The sequence below is a fragment of the Pelobates fuscus genome, chromosome 13, assembly GCF_036172605.1.
Source record: "Pelobates fuscus isolate aPelFus1 chromosome 13, aPelFus1.pri, whole genome shotgun sequence".
NCBI lineage: Eukaryota > Metazoa > Chordata > Amphibia > Anura > Pelobatidae > Pelobates > Pelobates fuscus.
In genome coordinates, this window is record NC_086329.1 from 74,360,438 (window position 1) to 74,379,768 (window position 19,331).

The 19,331-nt window shown below is 43.4% G+C and overlaps 1 protein-coding gene across 4 annotated transcripts in view; it reads left to right on the plus strand.

Annotated features, from left to right (window-relative positions):
- The window catches only part of FSIP1 (fibrous sheath interacting protein 1), a 72,176-nt gene that overhangs the window by 1,569 nt on the left and 51,276 nt on the right, over nucleotides 1–19,331 (plus strand). For all 4 annotated transcript variants that reach the window (XM_063439016.1, XM_063439018.1, XM_063439017.1 and 1 more), the window contains 3 exons: nucleotides 1,811–2,015; nucleotides 2,612–2,707; nucleotides 19,159–19,301. In XM_063439016.1, coding sequence (XP_063295086.1) covers nucleotides 1,811–2,015; nucleotides 2,612–2,707; nucleotides 19,159–19,301 — 444 coding nt within the window. The remainder of the gene's footprint in view (nucleotides 1–1,810; nucleotides 2,016–2,611; nucleotides 2,708–19,158; nucleotides 19,302–19,331) is intronic.

A 19,331-nucleotide genomic window follows, 5' to 3' on the forward strand; every position in this document is an offset into this window, starting at 1 on the left:
CAGTCTTTCTTTGGCTGTTCAATCACAGGATTCTCAATACAGCTCAATAAGAAATCTTTGCAAGGCAGGCACACTATGCAATTGTCTGCCTCTTGAGTTTAGCTCCACTGAGCTAAACAAACTAGTAAGTATAATGGCAGTTTGTCTGATTGACAGCCAAGGGAGTGTTACAAGCTAAATATAAAAGTTCTATTATTATCTGCACTTTTTATACAGTGAAAAAAGAGGACACAATGTTCACGCATAAAGTGGTCTAAAGTGTCCATTTAACCTCTTCACTGCTGAGATAATTTCATTGAGAAATAAGGATATATTTTTTTTAAACATGAGACATATAGCTAACACAAAATACAATCTACTAATTGGTTACAGTTACCTAAAATAAAATAATGCAAATGTACAGAATTTTTATTTTTCAGTTATGCATGAATTCTTTGCAAATGTATGGGCTGGTTATAACACATATTATTTTGTGTTTCTTGTTCTGTACAATATACAGGTGCTGAAAACTTTTGTGAACAGATAAAACCTGCCTAATACCTTGCTTTTGTTTTCTCTTTGTATTGAATATTTTTATTAAAAGACCATAGTGTCAGGAAAACAAACTAGTTTTCCTGACACTTTATAATCCTTGGGTTCCCCTCCACCCTCAGGGCCCCCCTCCCGCTGGGCTGAAGGGGTTAACACCCTTTCAGCCACTCACCTTTATCCAGTGCCGGGCTCCCTCGGCGCTGGTGACCTCTCCTCCCCCTCCGACGTCAGCTCCCAAGTGGAGCCGAATGCGCATGCGCGGCCATTGAGAAAAAAAAAAATATCTATGCTTTCCTATGGACGTTCTGCGTGCTCAATGCGATTTTCACATTGAATGTCGGGGAAGCGCCTCTAGTGGGTGTCAGAAAGACAGCCACTAGAGGCTGTATTGACCCTGCAATGTAAACATAGCGGTTTCTCTGGCACCCAGACTACTTAATTGAGCTGAAGTGATCTGGGTGACTATAGCGGTCCTTTAATGAATTCAAAATTGACAATCAGATCTCTAACAACACAGTGTAAAAAAGCATAGCAATTATTAATTTAAATTAAGGGAATAATGATCTCAAGTGTATACAAAAATATCAAAAAAAGATTTGATGAGCAAGCAGTAGTATGGTAAGGAATCAGTAATACAAGATTTAGCAATGGCATTCAATATTAATATAAATATTTTAGGATACAATAAAATTAGAATGTAGGTAATATGAAACAGGATGTAGAGAAAGAAGGCAAGGCATCAAAGTGGAAGCGAGAAGGAAAGGCGAAGAGAAAAGAGAAGAAATATAATGAAGGGGCAGGGAGAAGATGGATCCCTTTTCCATTCTCTCTCATTCCGTCTGAGCCTTTCTCCAGGCCAAGGCTGATAGACTTATAGAGACAGAAGAGACCAGTAATTTATGGTACATTGCAAACTACTACTGCACCCTGTATATTGTACTAATATATACTGAATACAATAAAAATATAATAAAATACAAAATTAAACCTGCCACCACTGAAGTTACACTAAATTCAACAGAGCCTGAAGATTTTGCTTAGGAGCTTTGGTTAGCTCTGCTGTGTGAAGTCCTATGCAGGGCTTGCTCATTGGCTGAGAGAATCAGCATATCACTTTTCGCTAATGAGTTAAGCCCTGTGTGGTTTATGTTAAAGAGAGAGGTGTAGTGGTTATGGTGCTTGAGGTGTTGTTTTAATTTATCTAATTTCTTGATATATAGTTTTTTAATTTCATCACAAAATACAAATGAATCCTGCTACTTGCCATATTTTACTCTAGATGCAATTTTGTGAAATGAAAGTATCATCAGATGATGGACGAGGGACTCCTGGAGAAGATAGACAAGAGGACCTTCATGGAGAAAAAATGCCTCAAAGAAAAGAATACGTAGAGAACTCTGATGAAAATATTTCAGAAAATAATACAAATGGAGATGATTTTGAGGACATTTTTCAACTTCCATTCTCTCCTGTGGATATAACAGGTATTATAATTGCTTACTCTCATTTCACTTTACAGTTGAAAAATTACAAACATTTTTGTATTTTTTTAAATTTGTTTATGTGTAGTAATTAGTGTAGCAAACAAATCTTTATTTATGCGTTTCCCTCCACCTCACCTAATATATAATATTGACAAGGGTGGCTAATGGCAAAGCCCCCTCTGATTATTCTCAGGGTCCTGAGTCTGGAGACCCCACCATCCATGTGGATTAGCGGGATTCTGCTTTGCTGATTGTGGCTGTACTAGGCTACTTTCTCACTACTTTGTCCCATGTCACATCAACAAAGCACCTATGCCAGAGTAACCCAAGAAGTAGGAATAGTCGTTGGAGGTTAATTTGCAAATTAGATATTATTCTTATGTGCCGTGTCTCTGTCTATGTCTGCAAACATAATATTAATTTTATGTACTTCATCTGGAAATGTTGTAATGGGTTACCAACTCATCAATGTGTGTTAGCAAACAGCCTGTCAGGGTCAATTATCCACTAAATTTGTTAATTGTTTATGAGTTCATTTTAGCTAAACCTGATGTTGTAATGTAATCCCACTAACAGCTGTTTTATATCATCTGCAGATATTAGTAGACCCTCTATCGAAGCACAAGATATCCAGGATCTCAGGGAATCTGAGTCCCCATCATCAACCACTTTTGATTCCACATCACCACAAGGTAGATTTGTGTTTTTAACCTATTTAATCTGCTGCCCACAGAATGCGTTTGTCTGAAAGTGTCTTTACGAGATTCAATTCAGGACATGTTGGCCAGATAGTATCAAGGATATGCTGCAAACAATGTGGATAAAAATAAAGTAATGGTTGCTTTTATTCCTTAATTAACACAAGCTATAAAACATGTCTGTTCTCCTCTACCAACAAGTTACCTATGCTGTTTTTGTTTTCCCAATAAAATTATTATGCTTTTATTTGTTCTTTTAAATTTACGCTATTGAAAGTTAAATTTCATAATTTGCAATTTAGCGGAGTCAGCAAAGATTTATGGGATCTGTAGTTCAACCCTTGAACCTGCAGTTCTACTTATCAGATCTGATTTGTGAAAGTACTCTGTATGCTGATTGCTGCCACACCAGAGCATTTATCAGTTTAAGTATAGCACTATTGACAGTTTTAAGCTTAGCATGCTGTGTACCAATCAATGATGTCATCTACAAAGTTATTAGTAGATACCCAGTCAGTTATGGTACTTTTGATGAATGACTAACAAGGACCTTGATTTAATATTTTTGGATTAGCTTTCCAAATGGTTTAATGTTTTGCCAAAAACTTGTAAATTGAATGAGTGTTTTGACACTATTTTAGTATTTTTCGATATATTGATATGTTTAATATATATTATATATTTGGTAAAATTTAAATATTTTCAAAATAATAATTTAAAACATTTATTCAAAAATATTAAATTATTTGAAAAGCTTAGCCAAAAATATAAAATCAAGGCCTATATCCCGTGTTTCAGAAGGTAGGATAGTAGAATAGCCATTTGCACTCACAATACATTATTTAATGTTTTCAGTATACACTTACGGGTGTAGTAACCGTACAGTGACGTGGAGTGAGTTAATAACCCACTGAAAAAAAATAGGACAAAATAACAGAATATTGCTGTATTCAACTGTATCATGGTTCTTTACATGTTATATGTAGCGGTACTTACCTTATCCGGGGGCCGGACGCGGTCCTCTCTTCAAGCCGCGCGCGGTCCTGCGGCTGCACGAGCCGCGCGCGGCTCGTCCGACTGTTCTGACAGGAAGGCGGGCAGTGACCGCGAGAAGCGGTCACGTGTCCCGCCTGCAGCTAAGAGCGCGCCGCGAATCTCGGGCGCGCTCTTAAAGAGACAGTGGGAGCCTAAATTGCAAAAAGGCTCCCATTGGCTCCTGTCATGCCAATCACCCCATACACTTACCTGTTGGGGGAGTGGAAGTGACAGGAGCCAATCACATTAGTTTGAAGGCTACTTATACTTACCCTTTTCCCTTAGTTCCTTGCCCTATCGTGGTTTCTGCTACAGTTCCCTTTAGTGCTTGTTGTGTTCAGTTGTGTTTCTCCGTATTTGACCTTGGCTTTGTATTCTGACTTCGTTTTCGCTTTATCCTATTCTGTACTGTTTGCCGGCTTGCTGATTCCTGTGTACCAGTCCCCGGCTAGTTTTCGTTTACGCTGTCTCTTTGTGCCCTTGACCTCGGATCGTTCCTGACTCTGTCTTATCCTATTACGTCGAGTCCGGCCACTCTAAGGTCCGGTAGACGTATCTCTCCTCTGTACTGTCATCTGTTAGGACTGGATCCTGCGTGTAGGGGTATATACTCGTTACATTACGATAGGGCCATGGACCCCGCAGATTTAGCTCAACAGATGGCGACCCATGAGGCTAGATTTGTAGAGCAGGATCACCGTATGGATCAAATAGCTCAGGCTCTCCAGACGCTCTTAGCTAGAACCATTCCAGCAACCGCACCTAACCCTCCTGCACCCCTGCTTCCTGAAGTATCGACTATGCCTAACGCTACAGCACATTTAACGCCTCCTCCTAGGTATGGAGGGGATTCTAAAACATGCAGAGGGTTCATTAACCAAATAGAGTTTCATTTTGAAATGTATCCACGTTCATTTCCCACAGAGAGGTCTAAAGTTGGGTTCTTTATGCACCAACTTACCGACAAAGCACTTGAATGGGCAAACCCTATTTGGGAGGCTAATGGACCTATGGTGCATAACTTTCACAGTTTCCTAACAGCTTTTCGCAGAACTTTTGATACTATGAAAAGGTCTAAGAATGCCGCTAGAGCATTAATGAGGGTTAAACAGGGTTCTAGGTCTGTGGCTGATTACGCTATACAGTTTCGTACCCTTGCCTCACAGGTCGATTGGACCAATAATGGGTTAACTACGGCCTTCATGGAAGGGTTATCAGACTCTATATTGGATGAGGTAGCAGCTAAGGAGCTTCCTATTGCCTTAGAGGACCTTATTGACTACCTCATCGATATAGATAATAGGATTCGTGACAGGCTCTATACTAAGAACAGGAATAGACGTTTTGTTACACCTATTCAACCCAGAGTTAATATACCGGAGAGTGTTAAAGTACCTGAAGAGGAACCTATGCAATTAGGGGTTGCCAAACTCTCAGATACTGAGAAATTACATAGGAGAAGGGAGGGACTCTGCCTATATTGTGGTAAGAGAGACCATATGGTAAAGGAGTGTCCTCTGCTCCCGGAAAACTCTCGCACCTAAGACCTTATAGGGGACTGGCCTTGGGTGTGATTTCTAAGTCTCCTACTTTGCCTCCTAACCGACTGCTTCTCCCTGTTTCTTTACATATGGGAGAGAGTTGTATAGTTGAAAACATATACGCCCTGGTTGATTCTGGGGCAGCCGAGAACTTTATAGACTCTGGTTTTGTAAAGAGAAACAATATTCCCATCAGAGAGAAGGAGATACCCTTGGCCGTTGAGGCCATAGATGGTAGACCATTGATATCTCCTGTTGTTACTCACGAGACTGCACCGCTACACATGTACACAGGGGTTCTACACTATGAAACCATTCGGTTCCAGGTCATCACCTCTCCCTCTTCACAGTTGGTGTTAGGGTATCCATGGTTACGTGCCCACAATCCCATTTTTGACTGGGAGACAGGGCAGATAAAATCATGGAGTGAAGCCTGCCATGAGTCATGTACTATTGAAGTCACGCCTGTGAATTCTATTAACGTTCCTACTGTTCCTCCTTTATCTACGACTATACCCTCTCAGTATTTAACTTTAAAGACTGTCTTTGATAAAAGAGAGGCTGACAAATTACCGCCTCACAGACCCTACGATTGTGCTATTGATTTGTTGCCTGGTACTATACCTCCTAAGGGCAGGGTGTACCCCCTATCGGTTCAAGAAAACCGTGTCATGGAGGAGTACATTAAAGAGTCATTAGACAAGGGATTTATTAGAAGATCCTCTTCTCCGGCTGGAGCGGGGTTCTTCTTTGTATCAAAGAAAGAAGGTGATTTAAGACCTTGCATTGATTATAGAGGTCTTAACAAGATCACCATCAAAAATGCTTACCCTATACCTCTAATAACAGAATTGTTTGACAGGCTCAAACATGCTACGGTATTCACCAAATTAGATCTTAGAGGAGCATACAATTTGATACGTATTAAAAAGGACCACGAATGGAAGACAGCCTTTAACACTCGGTCAGGTCATTATGAGTATACCGTCATGCCATTTGGGCTTTGCAATGCCCCAGCAGTGTTCCAAGAATTTATTAATGATGTCTTAAGGGATTTTATTCACTCATTTGTTATTGTGTACTTGGATGACATTTTAATATATTCTACAGACATTCACGCTCATCACAGACATGTTACAACAGTTCTGAAGACCCTTCTTGCTAATGGTCTTTATTGCAAATTAGAAAAATGTCTATTCGACCAGTCCGAGGTCCAGTTTTTAGGGTATTTGATTTCCGCCGAGGGTTTTCGGATGGATCCCCAGAAGCTCGCTGCAGTCATAGAATGGCCTCTGCCGCAAGGTCTGAAAGCCATCCAGCGTTTTCTGGGGTTCTCTAATTATTATAGACGTTTTATCAAAGGTTTTTCGTCTATAGTAGCGCCTATAACTCGTATGACTAAAAAGGATGGCAATACACGTGTCTGGTCTACTGAGGCACTTCAGGCTTTTGACTTTCTTAAGACTACGTTCGCCTCTGCCCCTATTTTACAGCATCCTGTCCCCTCATTGCCATATATACTTGAGGTTGATGCTTCCGATATAGGGGTAGGTGCTGTCTTATCCCAAAGAGAGTCTCCTGACAAGCCATTGCATCCTTGTGGCTTCTTTTCTAAACAAATGTCCAAGGCAGAGAGGAATTATGATGTGGGTAATCGCGAACTCCTTGCTATCATTTTAGCACTCAAAGAATGGAGACATTTGCTAGAAGGAACTAAGGATCCTATTCTCATATTTACAGATCATAAGAACCTATCCTACCTTAGCGAAGCTAAAAGATTGTCTTCAAGGCAGGCTAGGTGGTCACTGTTCTTGTCTCATTTTAATTATATAATCACCTATAGGCCAGGTGACCGGAACACTAAAGCGGACGCTCTGTCCAGACAATTCGAGACTATTGACAAACAGGAGATTGATGTCACTCCTGTCATTCCCCCAGACAGGATAATAGCAACTACTATATTGTCTATTTCCTCGTCCCTCTTGCAGGCCATACAAGCGAAACAAGGCATGGCACCCAGCGAGAGGCCTAATGATAAATTGTTCGTTGACATTCCCGAGAGACGGGATATTCTGTCACTTTATCACGATACTAAGACTGCTGGACATCCTGGTATTTCCAAAACAGTGTCAGCCGTTTCTCGGTATTTCTGGTGGGATACCTTACGTAAGGATGTTACTGACTATATAAGTGCTTGTACTACTTGTGCATGTATGAAAACCTCTCGTAGAGTTCCTTGTGGGCTGTTGCATCCGTTGCCCGTTCCCGAGAGACCTTGGTCTAATCTATCAATGGATTTTATTGTTGAATTACCCCCTTCGAATGGTAACACAGTCATCCTAATGATAGTAGATCGGTTTTCCAAAATGGCTCACTTTGTGTCTCTTCGCAAGTTGCCCACTTCCAAGGAATTGGCTCTTATCTTCGCTAGAGAAGTGTTTCGATTACATGGTATTCCCTTATCTATTGTATCCGATAGGGGTAGCCAATTTATTTCCAGGTTCTGGAAAGCCTTTTGTTCGGAGATGGGTATTTCCCTCTCATTTTCTTCCGCTTACCATCCCCAGTCTAATGGAGCTGCTGAACGTGCCAACCAGTCTCTAGAGCAGTACCTCCGTTGTTTTGTGTCTCACCATCAGGACAATTGGTCTGACCTGCTTCCTTGGGCTGAATTTGCTCGGAATAATGCCACTCATGATTCTTCCGGCAAAAGCCCTTTTTACGTTGTCTATGGCCAGCATCCCGTTGTTCTTCCGGCTGCATTCTCCTCTCAGGACATGCCAGTTCTGGATGAGCATTTGGCTGGTTTGCGTAATACTTGGGAGCAGGTTCAGCGTTCTTTGGTGGACTCTGCTGCCCGCCAGAAGGCTCAGGCTGACAAGCATCGCAGAGCGGCTCCTTCCTATGTTGTGGGGGACAGGGTTTTGCTTTCCACACGGAATATTCGCCTCCGGGTGCCTTCTATGAAATTGGCTCCCCGCTTCATTGGTCCTTATCGCATTATACATAAGGTTAATCCCGTTTCTTATGCCTTGGGTCTGCCTAAGAATCTGCGTATACCCAATGTATTTCACACCTCTTTGTTGAAGCCTTACGTACACAACCGCTATACCCGGCATACTCCCCCTCCCCCTCCTGTCTCTGTGGAGGGTCATGAGGAGTTCGAAGTATCTGCTGTTATTGACTCTCGTTTTCTTAGGGGTCGGCTTCAGTACTTGGTACATTGGAAGGGTTATGGGCCTGAGGAGCGCAGTTGGATTTCTGCGGATGCTGTTCATGCTCCCCGCCTTGTACGTTCTTTCCATTCGCGTTTTCCTGCCAGGCCTGGTCCTGCCCGCCCGGAGGGCGTGTCCTCAGGGGGGGGTACTGTAGCGGTACTTACCTTATCCGGGGGCCGGACGCGGTCCTCTCTTCAAGCCGCGCGCGGTCCTGCGGCTGCACGAGCCGCGCGCGGCTCGTCCGACTGTTCTGACAGGAAGGCGGGCAGTGACCGCGAGAAGCGGTCACGTGTCCCGCCTGCAGCTAAGAGCGCGCCGCGAATCTCGGGCGCGCTCTTAAAGAGACAGTGGGAGCCTAAATTGCAAAAAGGCTCCCATTGGCTCCTGTCATGCCAATCACCCCATACACTTACCTGTTGGGGGAGTGGAAGTGACAGGAGCCAATCACATTAGTTTGAAGGCTACTTATACTTACCCTTTTCCCTTAGTTCCTTGCCCTATCGTGGTTTCTGCTACAGTTCCCTTTAGTGCTTGTTGTGTTCAGTTGTGTTTCTCCGTATTTGACCTTGGCTTTGTATTCTGACTTCGTTTTCGCTTTATCCTATTCTGTACTGTTTGCCGGCTTGCTGATTCCTGTGTACCAGTCCCCGGCTAGTTTTCGTTTACGCTGTCTCTTTGTGCCCTTGACCTCGGATCGTTCCTGACTCTGTCTTATCCTATTACGTCGAGTCCGGCCACTCTAAGGTCCGGTAGACGTATCTCTCCTCTGTACTGTCATCTGTTAGGACTGGATCCTGCGTGTAGGGGTATATACTCGTTACATTATAATTATTGTGAATGTAACATTTTAGGACAAAATTGCAGAAATAGTCAGTTAAGTTTTAAGATAGGCTAATTTGTCCTAAACTTTGAAATTCACCTTAAATTCATATACAGTTTACACCAGGGGTAGTCAACCTGATCCCTACCAGGATTTCAGGTAGGCGGTGGTGTGTTCTGCAGAAAATGCCCGGTGGGCCTCGATGGCCGTGGACCAAGACTGGCAGGGGAGATCCTTCTGCCGGCCCATGCGAAGCCCATGCTGTAAGCCCTCTCAGGCTGATGATGAGATCAAAGGTCTCCCTCACCGGCCTGCTGGCACTTGGCTCCAGCAGAGATAGAGAATGGCCAGGGATGCTCTGTGTTCCTCCCGAGAGCAGGGTGCTCGGAGCGTTGCTACGAACTACCATGGCAACGCTCCGATACAGTGCTCTGCTCACAGGAGGGCAGGAGAGTCAGCCTGCAGCCAGAGGAGCTGCAGGCTAAAGTAAACATGCCACCACTGGACCACCAGGGCTTGCAGCATTATGTCCCCCCTACCTGGTAAGAGGTAAGAAGACGAGAGGGGGAGACATTAAGATAGATTTTCACATCTCACCCACCTACACACAGCATAGACCCTATGCACCCTTCACACACAAACACAGACTGCCCCCCTACACACACACACTGCCCCCTCACATACACACAGACTGCCCCCTCACACACTTCACCCCTCACACACACAGACTGCCCCCTCACACATTGCACCCCTTACTCACAGTGCACCCCTCACACACACACTACCCCACAATGCACCCATCACACACACTGCCCTCACACACGACTTACCATGGCAACGCTCCGATACAGTGCTCTGCTCACAGGAGGGCAGGAGAGTCAGCCTGCAGCCAGAGGAGCTGCAGGCTAAAGTGAACATGCTACCACTGGACCACCAGGGCTTGCTGCATTATGTCCCCCCTACCTGGTAAGAGGTAAGAAGAAGAGAGGGGGAGACATTAAGATAGATTTTCACATCTCACCCACCTACACACAGCATAGACTCTATGCACCCTTCACACCCTTCACACACACTACACCCCTCACACACAGACTGCCTCCCCCCCACACACAGACTGCTCCCTCATACACACACACTGCCCCCTCACATACACACAGAATTCCCCCTCACACACACAGACTGTCCCCACACACACACACACACACACACACACTGCACCCCTTACTCACAGTGCACCCCTCACACACACTACCCCACAATGCACCCATCACACACACACTGCCCTCACACACACACTGCCACCCTCACACACACAGCACCCTTCACACATACACTGCACCCCTTACACACAGCACCCTTCACACACTGCCCTCTCACACACGCACATACTACCTACACACACAGCACCTTTCTCACATACAACACCATTCACACACACACTTCACCATTCACACACATCACACCTCTCACACACACACTACACCTTTCACACCCTTCACACACACACACACACACACACACTGCACCCTTCACACACACACTGCACCCTTCACACACACTGCACCTCTCACACACACACTACACCCTTCACACACAAAAACACACAGCACTCTTTATACAAACACAGCACCTCCCAGACACACATAGAAAAGAATAAAAAATAGAAAAAAGGAAAAAAATAGATACATTTCAGTACATATATATTAAACCCTACCTTCTAAAAAAAAAAAAAAGAATCGCACTTGCACTGGTGGACGGTAAGGACATTTTACCATCAACAAAGATGCAAAAGTGGGCTGTAGGTATTAAAAGGTTGACTACCCCTGGTTTACACGAACAGCATGCCAGTGTAAAGTTCCTATGATTAGGTACTTGCAAACTCAAATACTTTATAATTCTTCCCACCCCTCTCAGTCAAAAAATTCCCATATGCTATTACTTCCTATATTTACTTTTGTGCTTTGACTGCTGTGGACATTGCTCATATACTTATCCAGAAACTTTTAATTCACTTTAGATTCCTAACACTTGAATGTGGAAGTAAATCACTCTGGGTACCATGTTGCATTATGACATTATGTAATAATATATGTATGAAAGGGTGCACAGTTATTGCAAATATTATCTTTACATATTTACATTTGTCCACAATAATGCATTAACTCAAATCTTTACTCAGTTTAGGAGCCATGGTCATCTGTGCTGAAACCAGACTGGAAAGTGGTATATCAGTAAAGTACTATAGAAAACTAGGTGGACCTAAAGTAAATTATATTATTCCAATCCTAAAGGGACACTCTCAATACCAAAACTACTATATCTTAATCTAACGTTTTGGTGCTTATATGCTGCCCCTTTTGTTTAACAATGTAAACCATTGCTGTTTCTGAGAAGTGTCAATGTTTCCATTTTGCGAAAAACATACCTCTCTTGGGTCCTCTCCCATCTTTGATTTTTGAAGGTCTTCATATTTAGTGTTAACATGCACAGCATAATCACTCCCAGTAAAGCTAATGGCAATATTAAATCCCACGATCTCCGCTGGTATTAAAGGTAATCCACAGTCAGCGCTGAAAAGCAAGGCAATATCCCCAATCCCCCAGTAACCGGACGAAACACAGTTCTGGGAGTCAACTGAGGTCTTTATTCACAGCTTCCAGTATTTATGCAAGTCCCCATGCAAGGGGTTTCCTTACTGACATAGCAGGGGTAATACAGTAAGGGACTACATGGGGGACTTAACATTTGGAGCATTTCTCCCATCAGGCACTGCTGCACGAGAGGGACACTCCCACTGAAATACACCGTTAAGTGGATTATCCCTCCGTGCAGCAGAACCGGCATTTCACATTTAAATCTATAACTCCAACAATATTCACATTATTTGCCCGAACGGACGTTCGGTAGATAGCTGGGGTCTGAGTGCACATTTCGTGTGAATACCGCTCAGATCCCAGCTAAAACAACCGAACGCCGCACAAAATACATTTGCTTATTAAATTTGTTTAAAAGTACCGAACACCGATGGGGTGTCACGACAGTGACCCCTTCACGCAGAGTGCAACCTAACTATAGAACGTATACCGGACCTTAGAATGGCCGGGCTCACGTTAGAGTAGTCAAATGGGATAGCCAGAGGTCAAGGGATAACAGAAGACGGAATAACGATTAACAAGCCAAAGTACAGGGAACCAGAGAGTAGAATAGTCAAATAGAGTAGCCAGAAGTCAAATACCAGGAGAGAATACCAATAAACATAAAGAGCACTATGGGAACTAGCAAGAACCACACTAGGGCGTCTTACTGCTGTCAAGACAGCCCTTTTATAGTGTGGTGTGTTTTGCTTTAAAACCACGCCCCCAAAAGGTCCGGGTGCGTGGTTGCGTCATGATTCTGTCGGCTTCCAGCCGACGGCAGTGGCGCGCATGCGCCGAAGTTAGAAATTCCGCTCTGAGTGAGCGGCCGGCGTCAGAGGTGCCGTGCCGCTCAGTGAAGGAGGATGCTGTACTGCGTGGGTCCGAGGATGACAGGTAAGGTATCGTGACAGTACCCCCCCCACAAGGACCGCCCCCAGGGCGGTTAGAACGCCTCCTTTCAAATAAACGAATCAGGCGGGGGGCGTGCACATCAGAAGCGTCCACCCACGAACGATCCTCAGGTCCATAACCCTTCCAGTCTAAAAGGTATTGAAGTTTACCCCTAGAAAAACGAGAATCCAAAATAGACCTCACCTCATATTCGTTTTGTCCCTCCACAACTTCAGGAAGAGGAGGAGGGGTATTACGAGTAAACCGATTACAAATTAATGGTTTGAGAAGTGAGACATGGAACGAATTCGGTATTTTCATATTAGAGGGCAAACGAAGACTGTAACAAACAGGGTTGATACGCTTGAGAACCTGAAATGGACCAATGAATCTGGGAGCGAATTTCATAGATGGGACCTTAAGTCTAATGTTACGGGTACTTAACCACACTTTATCCCCGATCATGAACGTGGGAGCAGGTTTCCGATGCCTATCCGCATTGGCTTTGTACACACTAGCCCTTTGAGTCAATATTTGTTTAACCCCTAACCAAGTCTCCCTCATGTTCCTAACGGTGTCATCTACACTTGGCACTCCGGTAGAATGAATGGAACTCGGTAAAGTTGTAGGATTAAACCCATAATTAATAAAAAACGGGCTGTGTAAAGTGGATTCATGGATATGATGATTGTGAGCAAATTCTGCCCATGGTAACAGGTCCGCCCAGTCATCTTGATGAACCGAAGTGAAACAACGGATGTATTGTTCCAGGCATTGGTTCATCCTTTCTGTAACCCCATTAGATTGGGGATGATAAGAAGAGGAAAGGTTAAGGTTGATACCTAACTGTCCACAAAATGATTTCCAGAAACGAGAAATAAATTGAGGCCCTCTATCAGAGACAATATCTTGGGGTACCCCATGTAAACGGACCACTTCTTTTATAAATATATACGCCAGTTCAGATGATGTAGGTAATTTATAAAGAGGAACCAAATGAGACATCTTGGAGAATCTGTCAATTATCGTTAATACGACAGTGTAGTTCTTAGAAGGGGGTAGGTCTACTACGAAATCCATAGCAATACTTGACCATGGAGTCTCTGGAACAGGTAAGGGCATAAGGAGTCCTATAGGACGACCCTTAGGTGATTTTGTAGTGGAACAAATATTACAAGCAAGGACAAACTCACGCACATCCTTTTTGTAGGAAGGCCACCAGAATAGTTCTGCCAGCAATGAAGTGGTTTTACGTATCCCTTGATGCCCTGCCATTTTGGAGTCATGCATGAGGGATAATACTTTATTCCGATAGGTTAATGGCACATATAGTTTTCCTTGAGGAACAGTCAAGGTAGTACGATCTTGGAATGTAGAGATCTCCTCTATTAATCCCGATGAGACTTTAGCAAAGACAGTTGCTACAATACGATTATGAGGGATTAAAGAGGACATAACTTCATTGGAGGAAGTAACAGGTTCATATTGGCGGGATAGAGCATCCGCCTTAGTATTTTTTGACCCTGGCCTGTATGTAACAACATAATTGAAACGATTGAGGTATAAAGACCAACGTACTTGTCTGTCAGACATTTTCTTGGCTTCACTGAAGTAAGAGAGGTTTTTATGATCTGTAAAAATGGTAACAGGGATGGGTGACCCTTCAAGCAAGTATCGCCATTCTTTAAGGGCAGAAATAATTGCCAACAACTCTCTCTCCCCTATATCGTATCTCTTCTCAGTTTCCGTTAATTTTTTTGAAAAAAACCCACAAGGATGCAATGGTTGATCATCCGAAGGTCTTTGAGATAGTATTGCTCCTATCCCTGACTCGGATGCATCTACTTCCAGTATGAAAGGACGAGAAGGATCAGGATGTCTTAATACTGGTGCTGAGGAAAAGGCTTCTTTCAATAAATCAAAAGCTCTTTTAGCTTCAGTACACCATTCCCTGTGATTTCTTCCCTTCTTAGTCATAGCAGTAATAGGGGCTGTTATTGAAGAGAATCCTTTTATGAATTTTCTATAGTAATTGGCAAACCCCAGGAAGCGTTGGATTGCTTTGAGTCCAACTGGTAAGGGCCATTGCTGAATGGCTTCTAACTTTTTCGGCTCCATTTGGAAACCCGTACTAGAAATGATATATCCCAGGAAATGCACTTCTTCCTTGTGGAACAAACATTTCTCCAATTTACAATAGAGACCATTCTCTAATAACCTTGAAAGAACCAATCTGACATGTTCATAGTGTTCGTTTATGTTTTTAGAATAAATCAGGATATCATCCAAATATACGATCACAAACATTTGTAAAAAGTCTCGCAACACATCATTGATGAAGTCCTGAAAGACTGCTGGAGCGTTGCATAAGCCGAAGGGCATAACTCGATACTCATAATGACCATAACGAGTATTAAAAGCAGTCTTCCATTCATGCCCTTCTTTTATTCTGATTAAATTATATGCTCCCCGCAAATCTAGTTTAGAAAAGACAGTAGCTCCTTTTAACCTGTCAAATAGTTCAGTCACTAAGGGAATAGGATAAGCATTACGGATAGTAATCTTATTCAACCCTCTGTAATCAATACAGGGTCTTAAATCCCCTTCTTTCTTAGATACAAAGAAAAACCCCGCACCCGCGGGCGATGAGGATTTAGTGATAAACCCTTTCTTTAAATTCTCGGCAATGTACTCCTCTAATACTTTATTCTCGGCTATCGACAGGGGATAAACCGTGCCTCTTGGAGGCATAGTACCAGGCAACAATTCAATAGGACAATCATAGGGACGATGGGGAGGTAACTTTTCTGCCTCTTTAGGTTCAAAGACATCTTTAAGGTCAATATATTGGTTGGGTATTTGGGTAGTCAATGGTTCCATAGTAGGTATATTGATTAAGCCTACTGGTTTAATCGGAGTAATGCATTTACTGTGACAAGAATCTCCCCACTTAATGATCTCCTTCTTTTCCCAGTCAATCGACGGATTATGCTGGACTAACCAAGGAAACCCAAGTATTACAGGAAAAATAGGAGATGTTATCTGTTGCAGAATGATAACCTCCCTATGAAGAAGACCTGTAGATAATACTAGAGGAATGGTCTCCTGGGTAATAAGAGGTATCGATAATGGTCTACCATCTATGGCCTCAACGGCCAAGGGTGCCGATCTTTTTTGGAATGGAAGGGTATTTTTCTGCCCGAATGAGAGATCTACAAAATTCTCAGCAGCCCCAGAATCAATTAAAGCAAGGGTGGATATTTTCTTTCCCTCCCATTCTAAAGTAATAGGTAGAAGAAGCCGGAGATCTTTTTTATCATTGAAGGAGGACATACACATAACACCCAAGGCCTGTCCCCCTTGTGAACTTAGGTGCGAGAGTTTTCCGGCCGGTTAGGACAATTCACTCGTGTATGTCCCTTCCTGCCACAATACAAACATAAACCTTCCCTCCTACGGTATTGTCTCTCTGTCTCAGACAATCTTGTAGCCCCTAATTGCATGGGTTCTGGAGGGGTTTCGGACGAGGGATAGGTTAGAGCAAGACGTTCCGGTACTCTCCTAGGTCTCTCTCTGGTGTTCTGCCTGTACCTAAGACGTTCATCAATATGAGCTAAATATGTTATTAGCTCCTCTAGAGTATCTGGTAAATCTCTTGTGGCCACTTCATCTAGGATTCTATCAGATACTCCATTCAGGAACACATCTACGAATGCTTGTTCGTTCCATCTGACTTCTGCAGCTAAAGTACGGAATTCCAAGGCATAATCTACTAGAGAACGGGCATTTTGTCTTAGACGCAATAAGGATTTGGCAGCGTTAGTCTTTCTGCCTGGGGTATCAAAAGTTCTCCTGAAAGCTGCAACAAAGTTAGTGTAATTAAAGACTATGGGGTTGTCATTCTCCCACAAGGGATTAGCCCAGGTTAAAGCCTTATCTACTAACAGGGTTATAATATACCCAATCTTAGCTCTATCTGTAGGGTAAGCTCTAGGATGGAGTTCAAAATATATGCTTATCTGATTTAGGAACCCCCTGCATCCGTTAGGATCACCCCCATACCTGAGAGGTGCTGTAGCCTGATTGGAAGTACCTGTAGGTAGTACTTCCATGGGATGTTCTTGGGGTCTCAGACTAGGAGTCTGCTCCTCCGGCTGGAGATAAGCAGTGCGGTTAATTAAGGTCTGTACGGCGAGGGCGATCTGGTCCATACGATGGTCCAGCTCCTCAAACCTATTGTCCGCACCAAGCCCAAGAGGGTTAACACCTGCAGGGTCCATGGCCCTAGTGTAATGTCACGACAGTGACCCCTTCACGCAGAGTGCAACCTAACTATAGAACGTATACCGGACCTTAGAATGGCCGGGCTCACGTTAGAGTAGTCAAATGGGATAGCCAGAGGTCAAGGGATAACAGAAGACGGAATAACGATTAACAAGCCAAAGTACAGGGAACCAGAGAGTAGAATAGTCAAATAGAGTAGCCAGAAGTCAAATACCAGGAGAGAATACCAATAAACATAAAGAGCACTATGGGAACTAGCAAGAACCACACTAGGGCGTCTTACTGCTGTCAAGACAGCCCTTTTATAGTGTGGTGTGTTTTGCTTTAAAACCACGCCCCCAAAAGGTCCGGGTGCGTGGTTGCGTCATGATTCTGTCGGCTTCCAGCCGACGGCAGTGGCGCGCATGCGCCGAAGTTAGAAATTCCGCTCTGAGTGAGCGGCCGGCGTCAGAGGTGCCGTGCCGCTCAGTGAAGGAGGATGCTGTACTGCGTGGGTCCGAGGATGACAGGTAAGGTATCGTGACATGGGGAACCACAATAGGAGAAGACCGGAGCTCCCGAACGGCCTGGAAGTACAGCGGTGTTCGTGTCATCGAGTAGCCGTTTTCAGTTCCACGCGCTCGACGACCAAACACCGCTGGGGAGACAAAGGATCCAAGATGGGCGACCGCTGCGTGGTCGGTAGTCGAACGACGGCCACCTAGGAAACGCACTTGATTACCGATTGCAACAATGTTGCAATCCGGTAATTGGTGCCACACGACCCTCAGTGTGTGGGCTTGGGTTCGGTACATAATTCGTTTCACGAACAGCCGGTAAAACAGCTGTTCGTGAAACAACCAGGTAAATGCTAGCGGCTTTCGGCTGCCAGCATAGAATTCTATAGGGATTACAAGCAAATATACATTTCCACACAGCAAGCACAGTACAATAAACAGAATAGGACAGCAATGTTCTGGACAACCTTTAGAGACACAGTTCTCTAGTCTAAGTGGCTAGGTTTGCCACACTTCCCATAGAGAAACAGTAGATAGATGGGTGGCACCAAATGATGCACCTGCGCCATTAATCTAAACCTACTAAGAAGTACATCTGCAATTAAAAATAATATATTTATTTTTAAAGTTGGATTGTTCCTTTACTAAGTTAATTAAATAGCCAGTGATTCTGTACCCATTTCTCTATTGTCATGGTCCTGTTCTGTTGTTCTCTCTTCTACAATCTGTCTGTGGACATACCACCCCTCTGACATGGCTGTTCTTCAGTTTTTATCCCCCTCCTCATTATTTTAGTGGTTTGATTTTAAAGGGACACCCTTAGAACCATAACCACTACAACATATTGTAACGGTTATGGTAAGCGGAGTTCCCTCAAATGTTGTCAAACATTTGACCATGATCAAAAAACAGGACTGTCCTGGCACCGTTTCACTTTCTCATTATTGATCCAAAGCGGTCCAACCTTAACAATGATAGACTGTGAGTTTTTGGGTCTTTACTTTTCTCATGGTGAGGAGACATGGCTTCCTCCAAAAGTAAAATATGTCCTTACTTGGGGAAACATTGGTTTTGACCAATGTATGGAATTGTATCATTTTCCTTTTCTGACTAGAACATACTACCCTAGTTAAAAGGACGACTTAAGCTGAGTAAGGTTAACCATAAGATAACCTTAGGCAGTCACATAGGGCCCAATGGAAAGATGTGATGAATGATTTTGCTTGACTCTATTCACCATCCCTTTAGGACTCAATAACACAGGCTTAACAATGTTTTCAGGTTAGAATAAGGTCATCTGGTGGTCAGATGTTAATATAATTTTTTATATAAACGAAACATACTTAGTTCTGTAAAGTTTAAAGAAAAATAGACAAAATCTTTCATATTTTGCCTTGTGTTCAAGCGTGATCTGCAGCAAATGGGGGGTAACGTTTACCAGTTCTAAATAAATCCCTCTACTATTTTAACAGTGTTAATTTAATTGTAGCATTTATATTTTATTATTCTGTCTACATTTTCAGATATCAAGAAAGACCCAAACCTGGATAAAGCCATGGAGAAGATGAAATCACTTGATGAAATCTTACAAAGAAAGATTGCCAAGGAAAAGGAGGTGAAAGCTCAAGGCCGAGAAATGAGACAGCGACTTTGGGAAGAGCTACAGGTAGTTTAATTTAAAGGAGGGACCAGTGGG